This window comes from Boleophthalmus pectinirostris, unplaced genomic scaffold (assembly GCF_026225935.1).
Source record: "Boleophthalmus pectinirostris isolate CB_2022bp ecotype Guang Dong unplaced genomic scaffold, ASM2622593v1 HiC_scaffold_7, whole genome shotgun sequence".
Classification (NCBI taxonomy): Eukaryota; Metazoa; Chordata; class Actinopteri; order Gobiiformes; family Gobiidae; genus Boleophthalmus; species Boleophthalmus pectinirostris.
Genome location: NW_026571473.1, coordinates 7,898,956 through 7,914,971, shown reverse-complemented (window position 1 = coordinate 7,914,971; position 16,016 = coordinate 7,898,956). Strand labels below are relative to the sequence as shown.

The window sequence follows — 16,016 nt, the reverse complement described above, 5'->3', positions numbered from 1 at the left end:
ATGATTCACGCTTGGTAAATGGTTATTAAAGCATAATTTGTCTTCACTTTAGAAAAGCTCTCAAAAATATTTAACTAACAGATAACAGCTGCCTGAATTATCATTGCATTGCATTATTAGTAAATCATTCTCTCATAGTTTACTAATGATTAATAAATGCTCAAATGGTTAGTCCGTGAGTAATTAAGTATGAAATAATTATGAGTAACTATTTACAATACATGCAAATTAAGTGCAAGTGCTAATTAAGGTAGTAATTAAGTAGTTACTAAGCGTGAATCATTATTAATTAAGTCTTTGTTCATTATTAATTAAGCCTTTGTTCATGCTTTCTTAAGGCTGAATAAGGTGTAGTTATTATAAAGTGTTACAGTTATTTTGTATTGAAATAACATTCTACAGTGTAAAAAAAATCTTTTTTATTATCTTTCTGCTCACCCTTATGTAACAGATAAGCCCATGTCCTGTCAAATATTATATCATCTTTGACTGTTAGGCCTTATTTGACACCAGTCTCTTGCTATGTTTGCTACTTTTTAAAAAATGTATTATTACCATTTATATTTTTTTTACTCTTTGTTATTATAATATTTTGTGATTTGTGAGCTACTGTGTCCAAATAATTTCCCTCGTGGATCAATAAAGTTCGTTTAAGTCTAAGTCTAATCTAAGTCTTTCAAAATCAGTTTCGATTATCAAGCCAATTTCTTATTATCGAAATTGAGTTTGAAATTTTAGTATGATGACAACGCTCTTCTCCTCTCTTCTTCCTCCTCCTCTCTCCTCTGAGGCCGTCTCCCCCTGGACTCCCTCTCCCACACAGAGGCACTTTCCAGGAGCTGGTTTGTTTGGGAGCTGTTACGGGGCTCTAATGGCCCAGAGTTTGTAGTGAGGGCAGAGAAAGCCTGAGACTGAGATTGCTACAGAAACACGGGGCTGGAGTCACTAAAGGCTAACGCTGATGCTGTGTCTTTACAGGGAGCAGTGAGTCCGTGAGGAAACATGGCCGTCTTTCAGAACAACTTTTGGGTAAGTGTTTCAAAAATTCATATTTAAGGGTCTATTACGCTATTTTCTGATCTATGTTATAATGTTGTTTCCTCATCAAAAACATATCTGGGGTTGTTTTGTTTTTGTTTCATTCACATGTTATAGGTAGAACAGTGCATTTTAAAATTTGGAGATGTAGAAAAACTAATAATGCAGGATTGCTCAAATTTGATTGAATGAAACAAAACACAACTCCAGGTATGTTTTTGAGTACGTAACAAGATTCTAACATGGCTTCAATCTCACAAGAGTCAATTTAGCATAATATAGGACCTTTAATTGCTTATGTGTCTAAATATTTTACAGTTTCCAACACTCAAACTAGATGCTGTTGCTGTCTGAACATTAGTTTTTCCAGCCCAAAACAATGTACCTTTTATTTATTTTTCTTTTCAAGTTCCTGATCCTGCGTCGGTATATTGTTTGTAAAAGGTTCAAAGTGTCTGCTTCCTGCCTCCGTGTTGCAGGCTTTGGTTTGGGCATTTTTTCCTCCTCTTTGAACGCTGTGATGTTATAGAGCTCTGATTATTCACCTGTTTCCTCCAGAAGAGAAGTGGCTCACAGAGTTTGAAGTTCATTCATAGGCTTCAGTTCAAAGACTTGGATTTGCTGTTCTGTTTCACAGCAATAATGTATCCTGTATTTAAAAGGTTTAGAATAGTTTTGTTAAAGATGCACTATGTAACTTTTTGGTTGGGGTCCATCACCTGCTTGTTTCTTATGGATATATCTTTGCTCTGGCTGGAATGTTTCACAGTATGACATTAAACAGCAGAACCTTAAATTTGTTCAGTTACAGGTGATTTTATAGCTCAAAAACACCTAGAAAAACATTCTGACTGTGAGCAGGGTCGCCTTTCCACAGATCTGACATTTAACTTGGTCTGGTTTGGTCTCCATAAAGATTGGGAGTGAATACCATACTGTGAAACATTCCAAACGAAATAATAACATCTCCACAGAGAAAAGTTACACAATTCACCTTTAAAAAGGAATTACGGATGCACCAATCCAGGGTCTGCCACCTGCTTGATTACTGTTTTGCTTTGATTATGCCACAATATGGAAATAAACTTTGTAGTCACAATGGAGACAGGTTAATGGTCAGATCTATGGAGAAGCAAGCCTGCACATGCTAAGAATGTATCTTTTTAAGGTATTTTGAGCTATATAAAATGTAATTGAACAAAGGGAGATTAATAGGGAAAGACTTTTAATGCCTTACTGTGGAACCTTCCAGGTTAAGAAATAATATCTCCATGGAAACAAGCAAATATAGCAAAGAAGAAGTTACATAGTTGTTCACCTTTAAAGTATCTGCCAATCCCTGATAATAACCGATACGAGTGCAGAGACTGAAAATAGCATTAATTTCTTTCAAACCAAGATAAAATGCAAGAACAAACTGATCCAAATGTGGTCATGTAGCTATTACTTAACCACAGAACAACTTTGTATAAAAAACTTAAAACATTCTGAGATTTTCAGAGCCAACTATGACCAGGAATTCGTGTTTTTAACATCAATATATGCCCAATCAGGATATCAGCTGAATAAATATTTGAAAGCTGAGATCTGATCCAATAAATATTTTTGGTATCTACGCAGATATTTATTATTTTTTTATGAATCATTGGATTTATATAGAGCCCTTCAAGTGCTTTCAAGACACCGGTATGAGATCGGTGCATCCCTAAGTAAAAGTGGGCAATATTGCCAAAAATGTATTTCTTAAGTTTTTGGGTGATTTATCCTGATGAAGTTACAAAGGTAATCAGAGACTGAACCAAACACAGAGCAGCATTTTGGTTTGGGAAGAAGCCAAAGGCAAAGTGAACTAAAAGAAACTTGGTGACACCGACTGATGTACTTCGGCTTATTTTAGAAAATACAGACTTTTTTGTTTTTGAAAAATGTGCAGTGGGAAGTGCTTTTTGCATTTGTCAAGGGAAAAAAAGTCTGTGCTTTTCTCTCAACTGGATTTAAAGGTCCTCTGTGCAACTTTTCTGGTCCAGGTTACACTTCTGCACTGTTTATCACTTTGCTTAGGTTAGGGTTGGCAGGAATGTTCCACAGTAAGGCATTACTCTTATTTATCTCTATGGAGCCAGCAGGAGACACCACAGGCAAGACACCAAGTTACAATGCAAGATGGATACGTTTAACTGGTACATTCCAGACAAAACAATAACATCTCCATGGAGACAAGGACTGGAAAAGTTACACAGTGCATTTTTACACTAAGATGATATATTGTGCAGCCCTATTCTACAGTAATTATCAATCAATCAAACTTTATGTATAGAGCCCTTTACAACATTCAAGGTGACCAAAGTGCTTCACAACACAATATAACATTACAAAGTTAGCACTAAACGCCTGTACCTTTTTCCTGAACTTTTTGCCAAAACTAAATGTCACAAAGGGGTAAGTTTGTCCGGGGCACAGACAGAAGTAGGACACACCTGAAATAGAGGCTGCAGGTGAGCTGGGACCAAGCCAAAGAACACAGAACAATGAAGAGACCTTAAAACATGACTGAGTACTTTAAAGGCGTTGTATCGCGTAGTTTTGTAGGGTAGGGGTGCATTTATTAACACAAACACACGCTTTTACTGACAGAAAATTGGCTGTAGACCTGTCAGTTAAAGAGCCCCAAGCTGATCTTTGACTATTATCACAGTTAAAGGGCTTACATTATGACATTTTCTGATCTACTGTATGTTATAATTTTGTTTTTTCATCAAACATAAATACTTGGAGTTAGGGCTGAATGATCTATCATTTTTGACTGAAAATCTCGATTTCAGACAACACGATTTTGGAAGCATTAAAGCAGCGTTTTTTTGTAGTGCTCCTAAAGCCCAATTTTATGGGAAAAGTATAGTTTTACATTGACTCAACGCACACTGCCGCTGTCGCCTTGTTGCCATGGTTTTTCATTTATGGGTCTGTGTCGAGGTCTAGCAAAGTAATTCACCACCACAGCACAAGGAGGCTAGGATTTAAACCTGGTGTTCATGAAAGATTTCCAACGATCTCCAACACGATAGAACCACAGAACAGACCCTGCATCATTAGCACATTCTCTGTCACAGAAAGAACACTCATATTCCACTGAGTCGTGTCCTTTTGTCCGACAGAAGCTGACTGCATCAGCGGCACAAGGAGCGAGCTGTTTTTTTCAGCTCTTATAGTTTATGCAAATTAGCCATGTGGTTTTAAGTTTTGTTTCTGTAAAACATAAACAAATGTGTGCAAATGATCCAGCATCAAATCATCGGTGCAGGATTGTGGTATAATGTAAGTTTCTATGATGTTTGCAAATGTTCATGTGCACTAAAACTTGATTTGAAAAAAATCGTGGATGAAACCGAATCTGCCAGAAAGATCGCAATTCAGTTTTTTTTTTTTCTTAAAACCTTTCAGCCCTACCTAGAGTTTTGTTTCATTCACGCATAAACCCTGCACATTTAGCCTGAGTTCTTCTCTCAAACAAAAAGCACTCTGTTCCACTTTGTAATACAGGACGTGCTCCACTGTGTTTCAAAATCTTCATTAGAATCATTGGAATTGCCAATCTCTGCTGAACTAAAGGTAAAAGGTAGCTGTTAACTTGAAAACTACCACTTCATGACATCACAATGTGGAACAGAACATTTTGAGCTTTGGAGATGTAGACAGGAAGGAAGGATTACTCAACATGTGTGAATGAAACAAAACACAACTCCAGGTATGATTTTGATGAGTTAATAACACTACAACATGACTTAAAGCTCACAAGAGTCCATTTTCCGTAATATAGGACCTTTAAATACAGCAGACAGTTCTCTACTCAATTGCTTTGTGACCGTTCTTGATCCAAATGGGCCCTGTCCTGAGGTGGAGTGGTCCTCCTGTGTGTGCTGTGGTTAATTAACTAAAGTCCTGATTAGTTGAACACAGAGCAGGGAGTACGGAGAGGCTGGGAGCTCATCATAATGTCTGAACTGACCACACAAACAGAGCCGTGAGCCAAAGATTTGAAGATTTGAGAGTTGAACAAACGAAATCAAGGCTCCGAAAGGCTGTGCCCAGACTGAGTCCATCTGTCAGTGCATCTGGTGGTTTTTCTGTCTGGAAGTTTGATCAACCCCTAAACCCAAAAGCCCACAGCATACAGATGATGAAATGCTCAGGGTCAAGTTATAATTTACTTTGCAGCTGATGGAGGTGTGATGTGATGCTAACTGTAGGCACTGCTCTGTCTGAGGCTTTATTAGGCTTTAGTCTGTGTTTTATTTGAACACAATCTGACCAAAAAGAAACGACTTATGTGGAACTACAACAGGTGAGATGATTTGTGCTGTTTAAACAAGTCCCTGTCACAAAATAGCAAGCATTAGTATTTTTCAGTTTTTCACCTTTTTGTTGAAAATCAAACTCATAAACAGGTCCATGAATGATTGAATTGAATTGATCACAGCAACTAAAATGCGTGGTTTAAATCCATTTTGTATTTTTTCAGACAATCTTAAAACTTTTTGACAGTGTGCAGTGTGTTAAGTCCACCATTAGAGATACATGTAGAACACCCCCAGCGTGATGTCACTGCAAAGTATCGATAACCAATGCTGAGCGCCAGAGGTGGGACCAAGTTGTTGTTTTACAAGTCTCAAGTAAGTCTCAAGTCTTTGACCTCAACTCCCAGTCAAATACAGGCAAGTTCAAGTCGAGTCTGGAGTCACTGGCCTATAAATCCAAGTCAAATCCAAGTCATCTGCTTTGAGCTTCAACTCATTTCACGTCTTTAATCCCAAAAAGTACCGAATATAGCTTAGATATTTGTAATTTATATGACTTTTAAAGTAAATTATTTGCTAAATACTTAAAAAGTCATGGTATATGAGTATTTATATAACAGTTGTAATAATGTTCCCTTTTTAAATGTCTTGTCAAGATCTTAGTGTGAATTATTACAGTCAGAATAGAAAGATTGCAGAATTAATAGTGCTTAATGACTGTTATTTTATAAAGTAGTTTGCACTGAAATGGAAGGATTGTGTTCTATGTAGTTCCTTCTGTTTTACTCTATTGTACTGTATATTACTGTAGTACATTTGAGGATACCACATCATAGTACTTCAGTTACAACCAAAGTAACAAACAGAGAAGTGGGAGCGACATTTTATAGTTTGTTCCTGTATTAAATAAAGCACCGCATGTATCAACTGTAAAGAGAAAAATATTTTCTAAAAACAGATTTTTTTTTTTTTTTAAGAACGGCATCATGTCTTCTTAAGTCACAGGGCTCCGAGTCAAGTCCCAAGTCACTGACCTAGAATTCCAAGTCAACTCCCAAGTCTTTGTCTATTTTATTAAGTCAAATCTAAAGTCCTAAAAATAGTAACTCAAGTCTGATTCGAGTCCAAGTCACGACTTGCACATCCCCACCTCTGCTGAGGGCCATAAAATATCTCCATGGAACCAAGCAAATTACATTGCCAATAAATTTGGTTAGAGACATTCTGTGTAATAGATCTGCAAGATTAATCGAAATCGCACTTTGAATGGATGCAAATAAAGGCTGCTATTTTTGAAGTACCTCATTTTCCTCCATAAACAACAACATCTCCTGTCTTACCTGCATTAAACACTGCTAACACTGTACTTTTGAAATGTGCAAACATTCTAAAATGTGATTCTTGTCAGTTCATATTTAATTTTTTTAGTTAATTCTTCAGGATACATTTAAATGTGAAGATCAAAATCATATTAAGATTTAAATTACAAATCTACTCGCTATGCTTGTTAGAAAAATCTGAATTAAATCTTTCCCCAAAGTATTTTCATTCCAATTATTGCAGTACTTCAACACAACAAAACATCACTATCCCACATAATAACAGCCCTGAACCAGGCCTCTAAATCCAGGAACTGTCCCATGTGTGAACCGGCCCACAGGCACCTGTCAAATGCACCTGTCAGACACCCCTATCAGACGCTCCTGTCAGAGGCCCCTGTTTGTGCTGACTCACTCTCACTCATGTGCTGACTGAGCAGACCCATAGAAACTCACACGTACACACTCACAAGCACACACACACACACACACACAAACACACACGCACACATATAGGAGAGGTGAAGGGGCTCCAAATATTTTATAATAATCTAATTTTTAGAGTGCATGTAACTACAGCCACTGATATCCAATCTATATGTTACTACTGTGACTCAACAACATTTTCATATTTGTCACATTTCTGAAGTAAAATGGTACAGTACTAAACTTTACAATAATTATGAAGCCTTATATCTAGGCCTGTCATGATAACACATTTTGAAGTACAATACTGAAATATTGTGAAAAAGTTTATGCCACTGACACAATTACAATAAAGCAAGTCATCATCTGAGTACTGTAATTCATTTTTAAATAGATATAACATTAAAAAGGCATGAGCTGCAACACATAATTAGTCACTTATTTAACCTTCTTACAACACAAATACCCAGAATCTTAACATTTTTGCAAAGAAACTGTACATGATAAATATTGAACTCCGAAATGGATTGCTTGAATGATAAGTGAAAATAGTGATTATTGTGGTAGGTCTAATTATATTTCTCTATATTACTTACTGAAAACTCAGCTCTTCTCCCTGGATTTTAATACTAGCTAGACATGATATTGTGTTGTTTTTATTATAGTTTTCACAGTAGCAGTCTGTTTCTACTGTCTTTTGTTGACTTTTATAAGAAGCACTTTGTTCAAGTTCAATTCAAGTTTTTTTATGTAGTACTTTTCAAACAACTTCAGCTGACCAAAGAATGGAAGTAAACTACCAATACTACTACTGCTAATGTTTGATGTGTGTTTAGTCCTCTTGTCTGAGCTCTTGTTTGGGCTCAGGCGTGTGGAGTCACTGTGGTTTCATATGACCCACATCAGGAATGTCCCAGACACTGGAGCCTCCGCACACTGTAACAGCTCTGTGGACCAGGGGCAGAGTTAAAGTGCATCTTTAATGAGAGAAGGTGAAAGGAGAAGATCAGGGCTGTTTTTATCCAGAAATGTCTACAGTAGAGCTGTGTAACCAAGCTTGAGATTCAGTTATGTCTAATAGTCAATGATACGCTTGCATTTTTTAATCAACAGCCAATTTTCTGTTAGTAAAAGCGGGTTTGGAGCAGAGTACAGTCTTTTATATTGGACATTTTTCATGCTAAACGGTATTGATTCTTGATTATGTGCGTGAAATCAACACTGAAAGTTATTTTTATTTTGAGTTTGAAAAGAAAAATATCAAATTGTACCAAAAATCAAGATGGATCTATTTTTTTTTTTTTTTTTTTTTTTTGTCAAATCCTTCAAATAGCTTTATTTTCAGTTAAATTATGAGGTAAATATGACCAAATTTTGAGAAGTACCAGAAATTATACTATACTACTTAACTTAATGTTGTGGGGAAATAATGACCAAAGTTATAATTTAATGGAGTTAAATGTGATGGAGTTTCAAGTTTTGCATAAAAGTGAACAGACTGTGGACATATCACTTTATGTAGGTCGTAGTGGAAATTATTTATGCCAAAAATGTATGTAATTCTCCAAAAAACATTCCACATATTTCAGATTTTGGTTGGAGATTAGACTACCACATGACTTTATCCACAGCTCCAGAGTGCATTGGCCTTTTCCTGTTCTTGTTCCTGTGTTAGTTTGAGCACGGCCCTCTGCTGCTTCTCTACAAATCCCCTGTTTCACAAATCATCTCGGAAGTGCTGCTCGTCTGGTCCATTGTGGTTTTTCCCTATCTCAAAATGTCAGAACAGTCAAATTTACAAGTGTGAGTTTGTCACTTTAAAAGCTTGTGGATTTTCAGTGCAATATAGATTTCTCCAACCGATACGATATCCGATATTTGTTTAGCTGTTGTTGAGCTTAATATTTTAAAACCTATGGTAAAGCTTAAAATTTACAAGTGCACTATGTAATATGTTTGCTTTTTCTGTAAAGGCCTTTAACTTTACTTTTTCTTGTGCGACTGTTGCTTTTTTTTGGAGTGCATGGATTTCATTTTTTCCAAATTTAAAGTTTTTTTCAAATTTTTTTTAAATCTGTGACCTATGTAATATTTTAGTGGAGGGTCTGCTGTTTGCATTTGTCTCCATGCTCTTATTTCTTTGCCTGTAATTTTCCACAGCATGGCATTAAGCTCTTCTATCTCCATGGAAACAAGCAGGTAATGCCACCATGCCAATTTATGGGTCAGATCTGTGGAGAGGTGACCCATCTTGAGAACGCATATTTTTCAAGATGGAACAAATGAATGAAGTGAAGTTGTAGTTGAATGCCATACTGTGGAATATTCCAGCCAAAGCAATACCATGTCCATAGAAACATTTGTATAGTTATACCTTATTTGACACCAGTCTCTTGCTATTTAGAATGTATTACCACCATTTATATTTTTGCTCTTTGTTATTATATTATATTGATTATAATATATTGATGTGTGAGCTACTGTGTCCAAATAATGTCCCTTGTGGATCAATAACATTTGTCTTAGATAGGGCAGACCCTTAGCCAGGCTGGCTCCACCTAGTGCCTCCACTCAATTTAATTTCTCTCCAGCGACTAGGTCAGGAATAGGAATACACTACGGTTTGCAAGAACCTTCGGAAGTTGTAGACTGTGCACTGACTAATCAGCAAAGAGCTGAACCCACCGGAGTTGTGATAGCAGACTAAATACACTATCCTCCTTTGGACTTTCTTTGTCAAATACAAACTCTGCATTTTTTATTGCACCTTTAATTCGCAAGTTCAACTCACAGAAACGACAGTGATCATTGACAGACATGTTCACCCTCTGCTTTGTTTGCTGTTGTGCCGGCAATTACTTGAACACCACTGAGAATTCCAGTGCATTACATACGTCATGACCAAATAACAGCGATTGGTTAAATAAAAAAGTACAAATCCTAATCCCGCGAGGTCAGACAGTTTCCAGCTGATGAATCAGGCTAGCAGGCCCTTTTCCAGTGAAGTTGTGTAGTGCACATTTAAGTAAAGCTATAGCAAACTTCACCAATTCACCTTTCACTTTTGTAAAAACATTAATTTCATTAATCAACATTTCTTATGTTGATTGTGTGACATGCAGCCATTAGTTTTAGTGACCATCTATTCCCATTCAAAATAGACTAACATCCATTGTTATCAGCCTGAAATATTGAAGTTTTTTTCAATATCGATACATGAAAAAATAAAAATAATCTTCTAATAACACTCGCTCCCTAGGCCTTTTCTGCCTGGCTGCTTTGACTTGAGTTCATTGTTAAACCTGTGCTATGATGTTGCACCTCTGTTTTACCTCAGGTTTCTTGTTTGTAATTATTCTCTGAGCAGCCAGGGGGAAGACTGAAGTGCAGCTAATTAGATTCAAGTGAGCACAGTTAGAGGAGCAAGCCCTGGAGATGAATAACATTATGTCTGACAGATGACTACAGAGAAGAGAAAGCAGCCATTCTCTGTGGTTATAATATGGGCAATCGGTTTCCTAACTTAATACGATACAATCCACAGCATGTGAGTGTGCTGTTTATTGTTGTATTTTCATATAAAGCCTTTTTTTATATTTTTAAATGTTACTCCATCTAAATTAACTACAGTATGTACTATAAATACTTACTATTATATACTACTAGTGCTACTCTTTCTGGATAGTGCACTGCCAATACTGTTACTGTTGACCCAAAATTGCAGCTACTTTTTATTGTCCTGTTATGTAGTATCACAGTACTGCAACTATACCATATGTTTCAGACTATGAGGCACACTTAAAATCCTTTATTTTTCTCAAAAATCCACAGTGCACCTTATAATCCAGTGTGCCTTATGTATTAATTCTGGTTGTGCTTACTGAGTGCAAACTGATTTTATGTGGTACACGGCGTTAAAAAAATTTGTCAAAATGTTTTAGTATGACTTCGGTAAGCTACGAAGCTGCACCGCTTGATGGATTGTCAGAGCATTACGGCTACCGTAGTCAGGAGCCTTGCGGAGTAAAGGACAAAGTACATGCCGTTGGCATTTATGACATCAATGAAATGTTACAGAGAATATGTCCATTCATAAATACGGTCTATGCATATGACCTGCAGACTTATAATCTCTAAAAAGTTTCACATGAACCATCTCCAACGTGATAAATGGACAGAAAAGACTAACCATCAGCAGTACATCCTCTGTTACAGAGCTTGTAATTTATACGAATGAGCCATGTGGTTTTAAGTTTTATTTTTGTAAAATGTAAACAAATGTGCACAAAGCTGCATTAAACACATTATTACTCATTGTGTATGTGAGTCCTCCTCGTAGGTAATAAAAAAACAAACTTAAATTATCCACCCACATTCACATTTATGATCCACATTCACCAAGACAGGGAGGCAACGCCGGGCAAATTAAACCACCATCTGCCAATGGATGGTGGATGCCTGAGCTAAGGGATCAGTCTCAAGTGTCATCTGTTTGTTTCGCTTAATGTGACTTATAATCCAGTGCACCTTATGTATGAAAATACACAAGAGAATTCAATATTATTGATATTGTGCCTTATAATCCAGTGCACCTTATAGTCCAAAAAATACGGTACTGATTTTATGACTCTGCAATCTTTAGTTAATTGATACTTTGCAGCTGATGTCATGAACATTCCCTGGAGGTGTGAAGCTAACTTTGCTCTGCTTTGTCTTAACCCTCTGTTGCTCCAGTTAGACTTTAATCTGAGCTTTATTTTTACACAGAGCTGATTTAGATGGAACTACAACAGGGGAACTGAGTTGTTAAACAAGCCCCTCGAGTCTCAAATAACTTTAGTCAGAACAGTTTTTCATGGCCATGACTGCTCATATTGATCACAGGTTACTTAAAATGTGTTGTTTTAAATAGATTTGTATTCTTTCTTGAGTTTTAAATCTTTTTTGACAGTGTGCATTGTGTCACTATGGTAACTATCTTAAAGATACATGTTGTACACCCCCAATGTGATGTCACTGCAAAGTATCAATAGATTGGTGATCAGTTATTTCCACCCATTTTAAGCACACATCGTCTAATATAAAACAGTAAATTTATTTTTGAAATGCATGAAGTTATTATTGTAATTACATGACATTCCAACATTACATTTTCTTCCTGTATTTCGCTAGCTTTTTCATACATTTACGTCATTGTGTTGCCATGGATGCAACTGTTTATTCTTGGTCATTTCTGGTTCTATTCCTGATGGGATATTTTAACTGCAGTTCGGGTCCTGACAAATAGTTTGAAACATGGAGAACGCCAGGATGAGATTAAATGGTAGCAGCCTGAGAGTTGGAAGAGACATGAGGCTGTAGTTCTTATGGAGAAGTTCATTTATATCAGTACAGGATGAAAGACTGGATAAAGCAATGGACGAAGGGAGTGTGGCGTCACCCATAGCGTTTGGCAGCTCCAGTCAAATGAAGCAGCGGCATGAAGCAGTTATAGAGCAAATTTTGAAGTGAGTTCCATTAGGAATAGGGATTGATTTATGGACAAAATAGCACAAGTGAATAAAAACCTACGAACATTTTAAGATCAAAATGAGGTGCCTGATTGCAGCAGTTAGGGATACAGGGGTGATTTTTCAATACAGTGTGAACTGGAGCCGTCTTTTTATATATACAGTATATGCAGGACCCAGCTAGCCAGGCTGGCGCCACCTAGTGCTTCTTCTCAGTTTCTCTCCAGCGACTAGGTCAGGAATCAGAATACCCTATAGACGGTTTGTAAGAACCCCAGAAGTGCAAGTTTGGGCACCAGCCAATCAGCAAAGAGCCATACATACTGTGTTGGCTACGATTCCTGAGATCGAGGATTTAAAGCTGGAACAAAGAGAATGTTCTGTGAATTTTTATCAAGGGGAAAGACGTTATTGCCCTTCTTATTATGGGATTTAGGAAAATCTTAATATACCAGTTAGCCCTGTTAGTGGTGCATTATATACGTCACGACCAAATAGCAGTGATTGGTTAAATTAAAAATGTACCTGCCTACCGTCAAGCGAACGAATTCTAACGCTGCGAGGTCAGACGGTTTCTACGAAGTGAAACCGGCTGATGACTCAGGTTAGGAGGACCCAACACCCAGAGACATGAAACTACAAGACAGTGTGATATATTGTCCATTTCTGTCCAGTTTGACTATGCTTCTGTTGTAGGGAGTATTATACCTCTGATGACTTATGCCAAGATTACAAGGTCTGAGATAACCGCAGTCTATGTACTTGCTATTATAATAAACCAATGGAGATTTAAAAACTACTGCAGGAATTATTTCATCCATAGTTCTTTCGTTAACTTTTTATTTTGTGTGCTAATTCTGGTTAAGTCAATAGACCTGTTACCTACGTGAGATAACACCGTAACCTTGTGAAAAAGTTGCATCGGTGTATTTCTGCTGTTTACATTTCAATAATCTGATAACTCCAGAGATCAGATAAAACGTGAAAAGACAGCCGATGTTGTACTTGCCGCTGTATCAAACAAGCTTGCATCAGTCTGAAGTTGCTATCAGTGCATAAAAGTGGTTTGAAACTGCAATAGTTCCTCGGCTGTATGAAAAAGCACTCATGTTTGGAGCTCCTCTCTCCCCAGCGCCATTATCCCTGCTTCCATAGAGAGAATAGGGTTTTGTACTACCCCACAAAAGGAAGAGGTCGTCTGCAGGTCTGTACTGAAAACTCTGACAAATTACTCTTGGTTTTTGTGGCTTTTTTACTCTATAGTTGGGTTCACATGACTTCACAACACTGTAGAATCTCTATAGTTTAAAGGTCCTATATTACACCATTTTCTGATCTCCTGGAAATGCTATTCTCTACTGAACAGAATGTAAAAAGTAGCTGTTAACTTGAAAACTACCACTACATGACCTCACAAAGAGCATTTTGAGCTTTGGAATGTACTCAAACATGTGAAACAATGAAGCAAAGCACAACTCCAAGTATGTTTTGAGGAGGTAACAACAGATTATAACCAGGGGGTGTATTGGGCGTGGTATGCGGGGGTGCACCCACTTCTCCTGATGTGAGATATTAAAAAATAATAAATATAAAATGGCCTACAACTTAAATGTCAAACCGGAGCTGCTGGCAATGGTGAAAACAAGCTGCATGGGCTCTTGATATCTCCAGTACTGTCCTATAGTGACCTGAGACATGAGGGACCGGGACTGAACCGGGACAAAAACAGGACTAAAACAGGTCTCTCGCTCTTTCTGAGGTCTCTCTCTCTCTCTCTCTCTCTCAGGTCTCTCTCTCTCAGGTCTCTCTCTCTCTCTCTCTCAGGTCTCTCTCTCTCAGGTCTCTCTCTCTCTCAGGCTCTCTCTCTCAGGTCTCTCTCTCTCTCAGGTCTCTCTCTCTCTCTCTCTCTCTCAGGTCTCTCTCTCTCTCTCTCTCTCAGGTCTCTCTCTCTCTCTCTCTCAGGTCTCTCTCTCTCTCTCTCTCTCTCAGGTCTCTCTCTCTCTCTCAGGTCTCTCTCTCTCTCAGGTCTCTCTCTCTCTCTCTCTCTCTCTCTCTCTCTCAGGTCTCTCTCTCTCTCTCTCTCAGGTCTCGCTCTCTCTCAGGTCTCGCTCTCTCTCTCTCTCTCTCTCTCTCTCTCTCTCTCTCTCTCTCTCTCTCTCTCTCAGATCTCGCTCTCTCTCTCTCTCTCTCTCTCTCTCAGGTCTCGCTCTCTCCCTCTCTCTCAGGTCTCGCTCTTTCTTTCTCTCTCTCGGGTCTCTCTCTCTCTAGGTCTCTCTCTCTCTGGTCTCTTTCAGGTCTCTCTCTCTCTTAGGTCTCTCTCTCTCTTTCTTAGGTCTCTCTCTCTCTCTCTCTCTGGTCTCTCTCTCATGTCTCTCTCTCTCTCTCTCTCTCTCTCTCTCTCTCTCTCTCTCTCTCTCTCTCTCTCTCTCTCTCTCTCTCAGGTCTCACTCTCTCTCTCTCTCTCAGGTCTCGCTCTCTCCCTCTCTCTCAGGTCTCACTCTTTCTTTCTCTCTCTCGGGTCTCTCTCTCTCTCTCTCTCAGGTCTCTCTCTCTATGTCTCTCTCTCTCTGAGGTCTCTCTCTCTCAGCTCTTACTCTCTCTTAGCTCTCTCTCTCTCAGGTCTCTCTCTTAGATCTCTCTCTCTCTCTCTCTCTCTTAGGTCTCTCTCTTAGGTCTCTCTCTCTTAGGTCTCTTTCTCTTAGATCTCTCTCTCTCTCTCTCTTAGGTCTCTCTCTCTTTCTTAGCTCTCTCTTAGTTCTCTCTCTTAGGTCTCTCTCTCTCTCTTAGGTCTCTCTCTCTCTCTCTAGGTCTCTCTCTTAGGTCTCTCTCTTAGGTCTCTCTCTTAGATCTCTCTCTCTCTCTCTCTCTCTCTCTCTCTTAGGTCTCACTCTTAGGTCTCTCTCTTAGGTCTCTCTCTTAGGTCTCTCTCTTAGGTCTCTCTCTTAGGTCTCTCTCTTAGATCTCTCTCTCTCTCTCTCTCTCTCTCTCTCTCTTAGGTCTCTCTCTTAGGTCTCACTCTTAGGTCTCTCTCTTAGATCTCTCTCTCTCTCTCTCTCTCTTAGGTCTCTCTCTTAGGTCTCTCTCTTAGGTCTCTCTCTTAGGTCTCTCTCTTAGGTCTCTCTCTTAGATCTCTCTCTCTCTCTCTCTCTCTTAGGTCTCTCTCTTAGGTCTCTCTCTCTTAGATCTCTCTCTCTCTCTCTCTCTTAGGTCTCTCTCTCTTTCTTAGGTCTCTCTTAGTTCTCTCTCTTAGGTCTCACTCTTAGGTCTCTCTCTTAGGTCTCTCTCTTAGGTCTCTCTCTTAGGTCTCTCTCTTAGGTCTCTCTCTTAGGTCTCTCTCTTAGGTCTCTCTCTCTCTCTAGGTCTCTCTCTTAGGTCTCTCTCTTAGGTCTCTCTTAGGTCTCTCTCTTAGGTCTCTCTCTTAGGTCTCA

General features: G+C 38.4%; 1 protein-coding gene across 1 annotated transcript in view; it reads left to right on the top strand.

The window, feature by feature from the left end:
- fcho1 (FCH and mu domain containing endocytic adaptor 1) overlaps window positions 1–16,016 on the top strand; it is an 81,104-nt gene that overhangs the window by 21,635 nt on the left and 43,453 nt on the right. Inside the window, 1 exon segment of the mRNA XM_055164557.1 lies at window positions 979–1,029. Coding sequence (XP_055020532.1) covers window positions 1,003–1,029 — 27 coding nt within the window. The 5' untranslated portion in view covers window positions 979–1,002.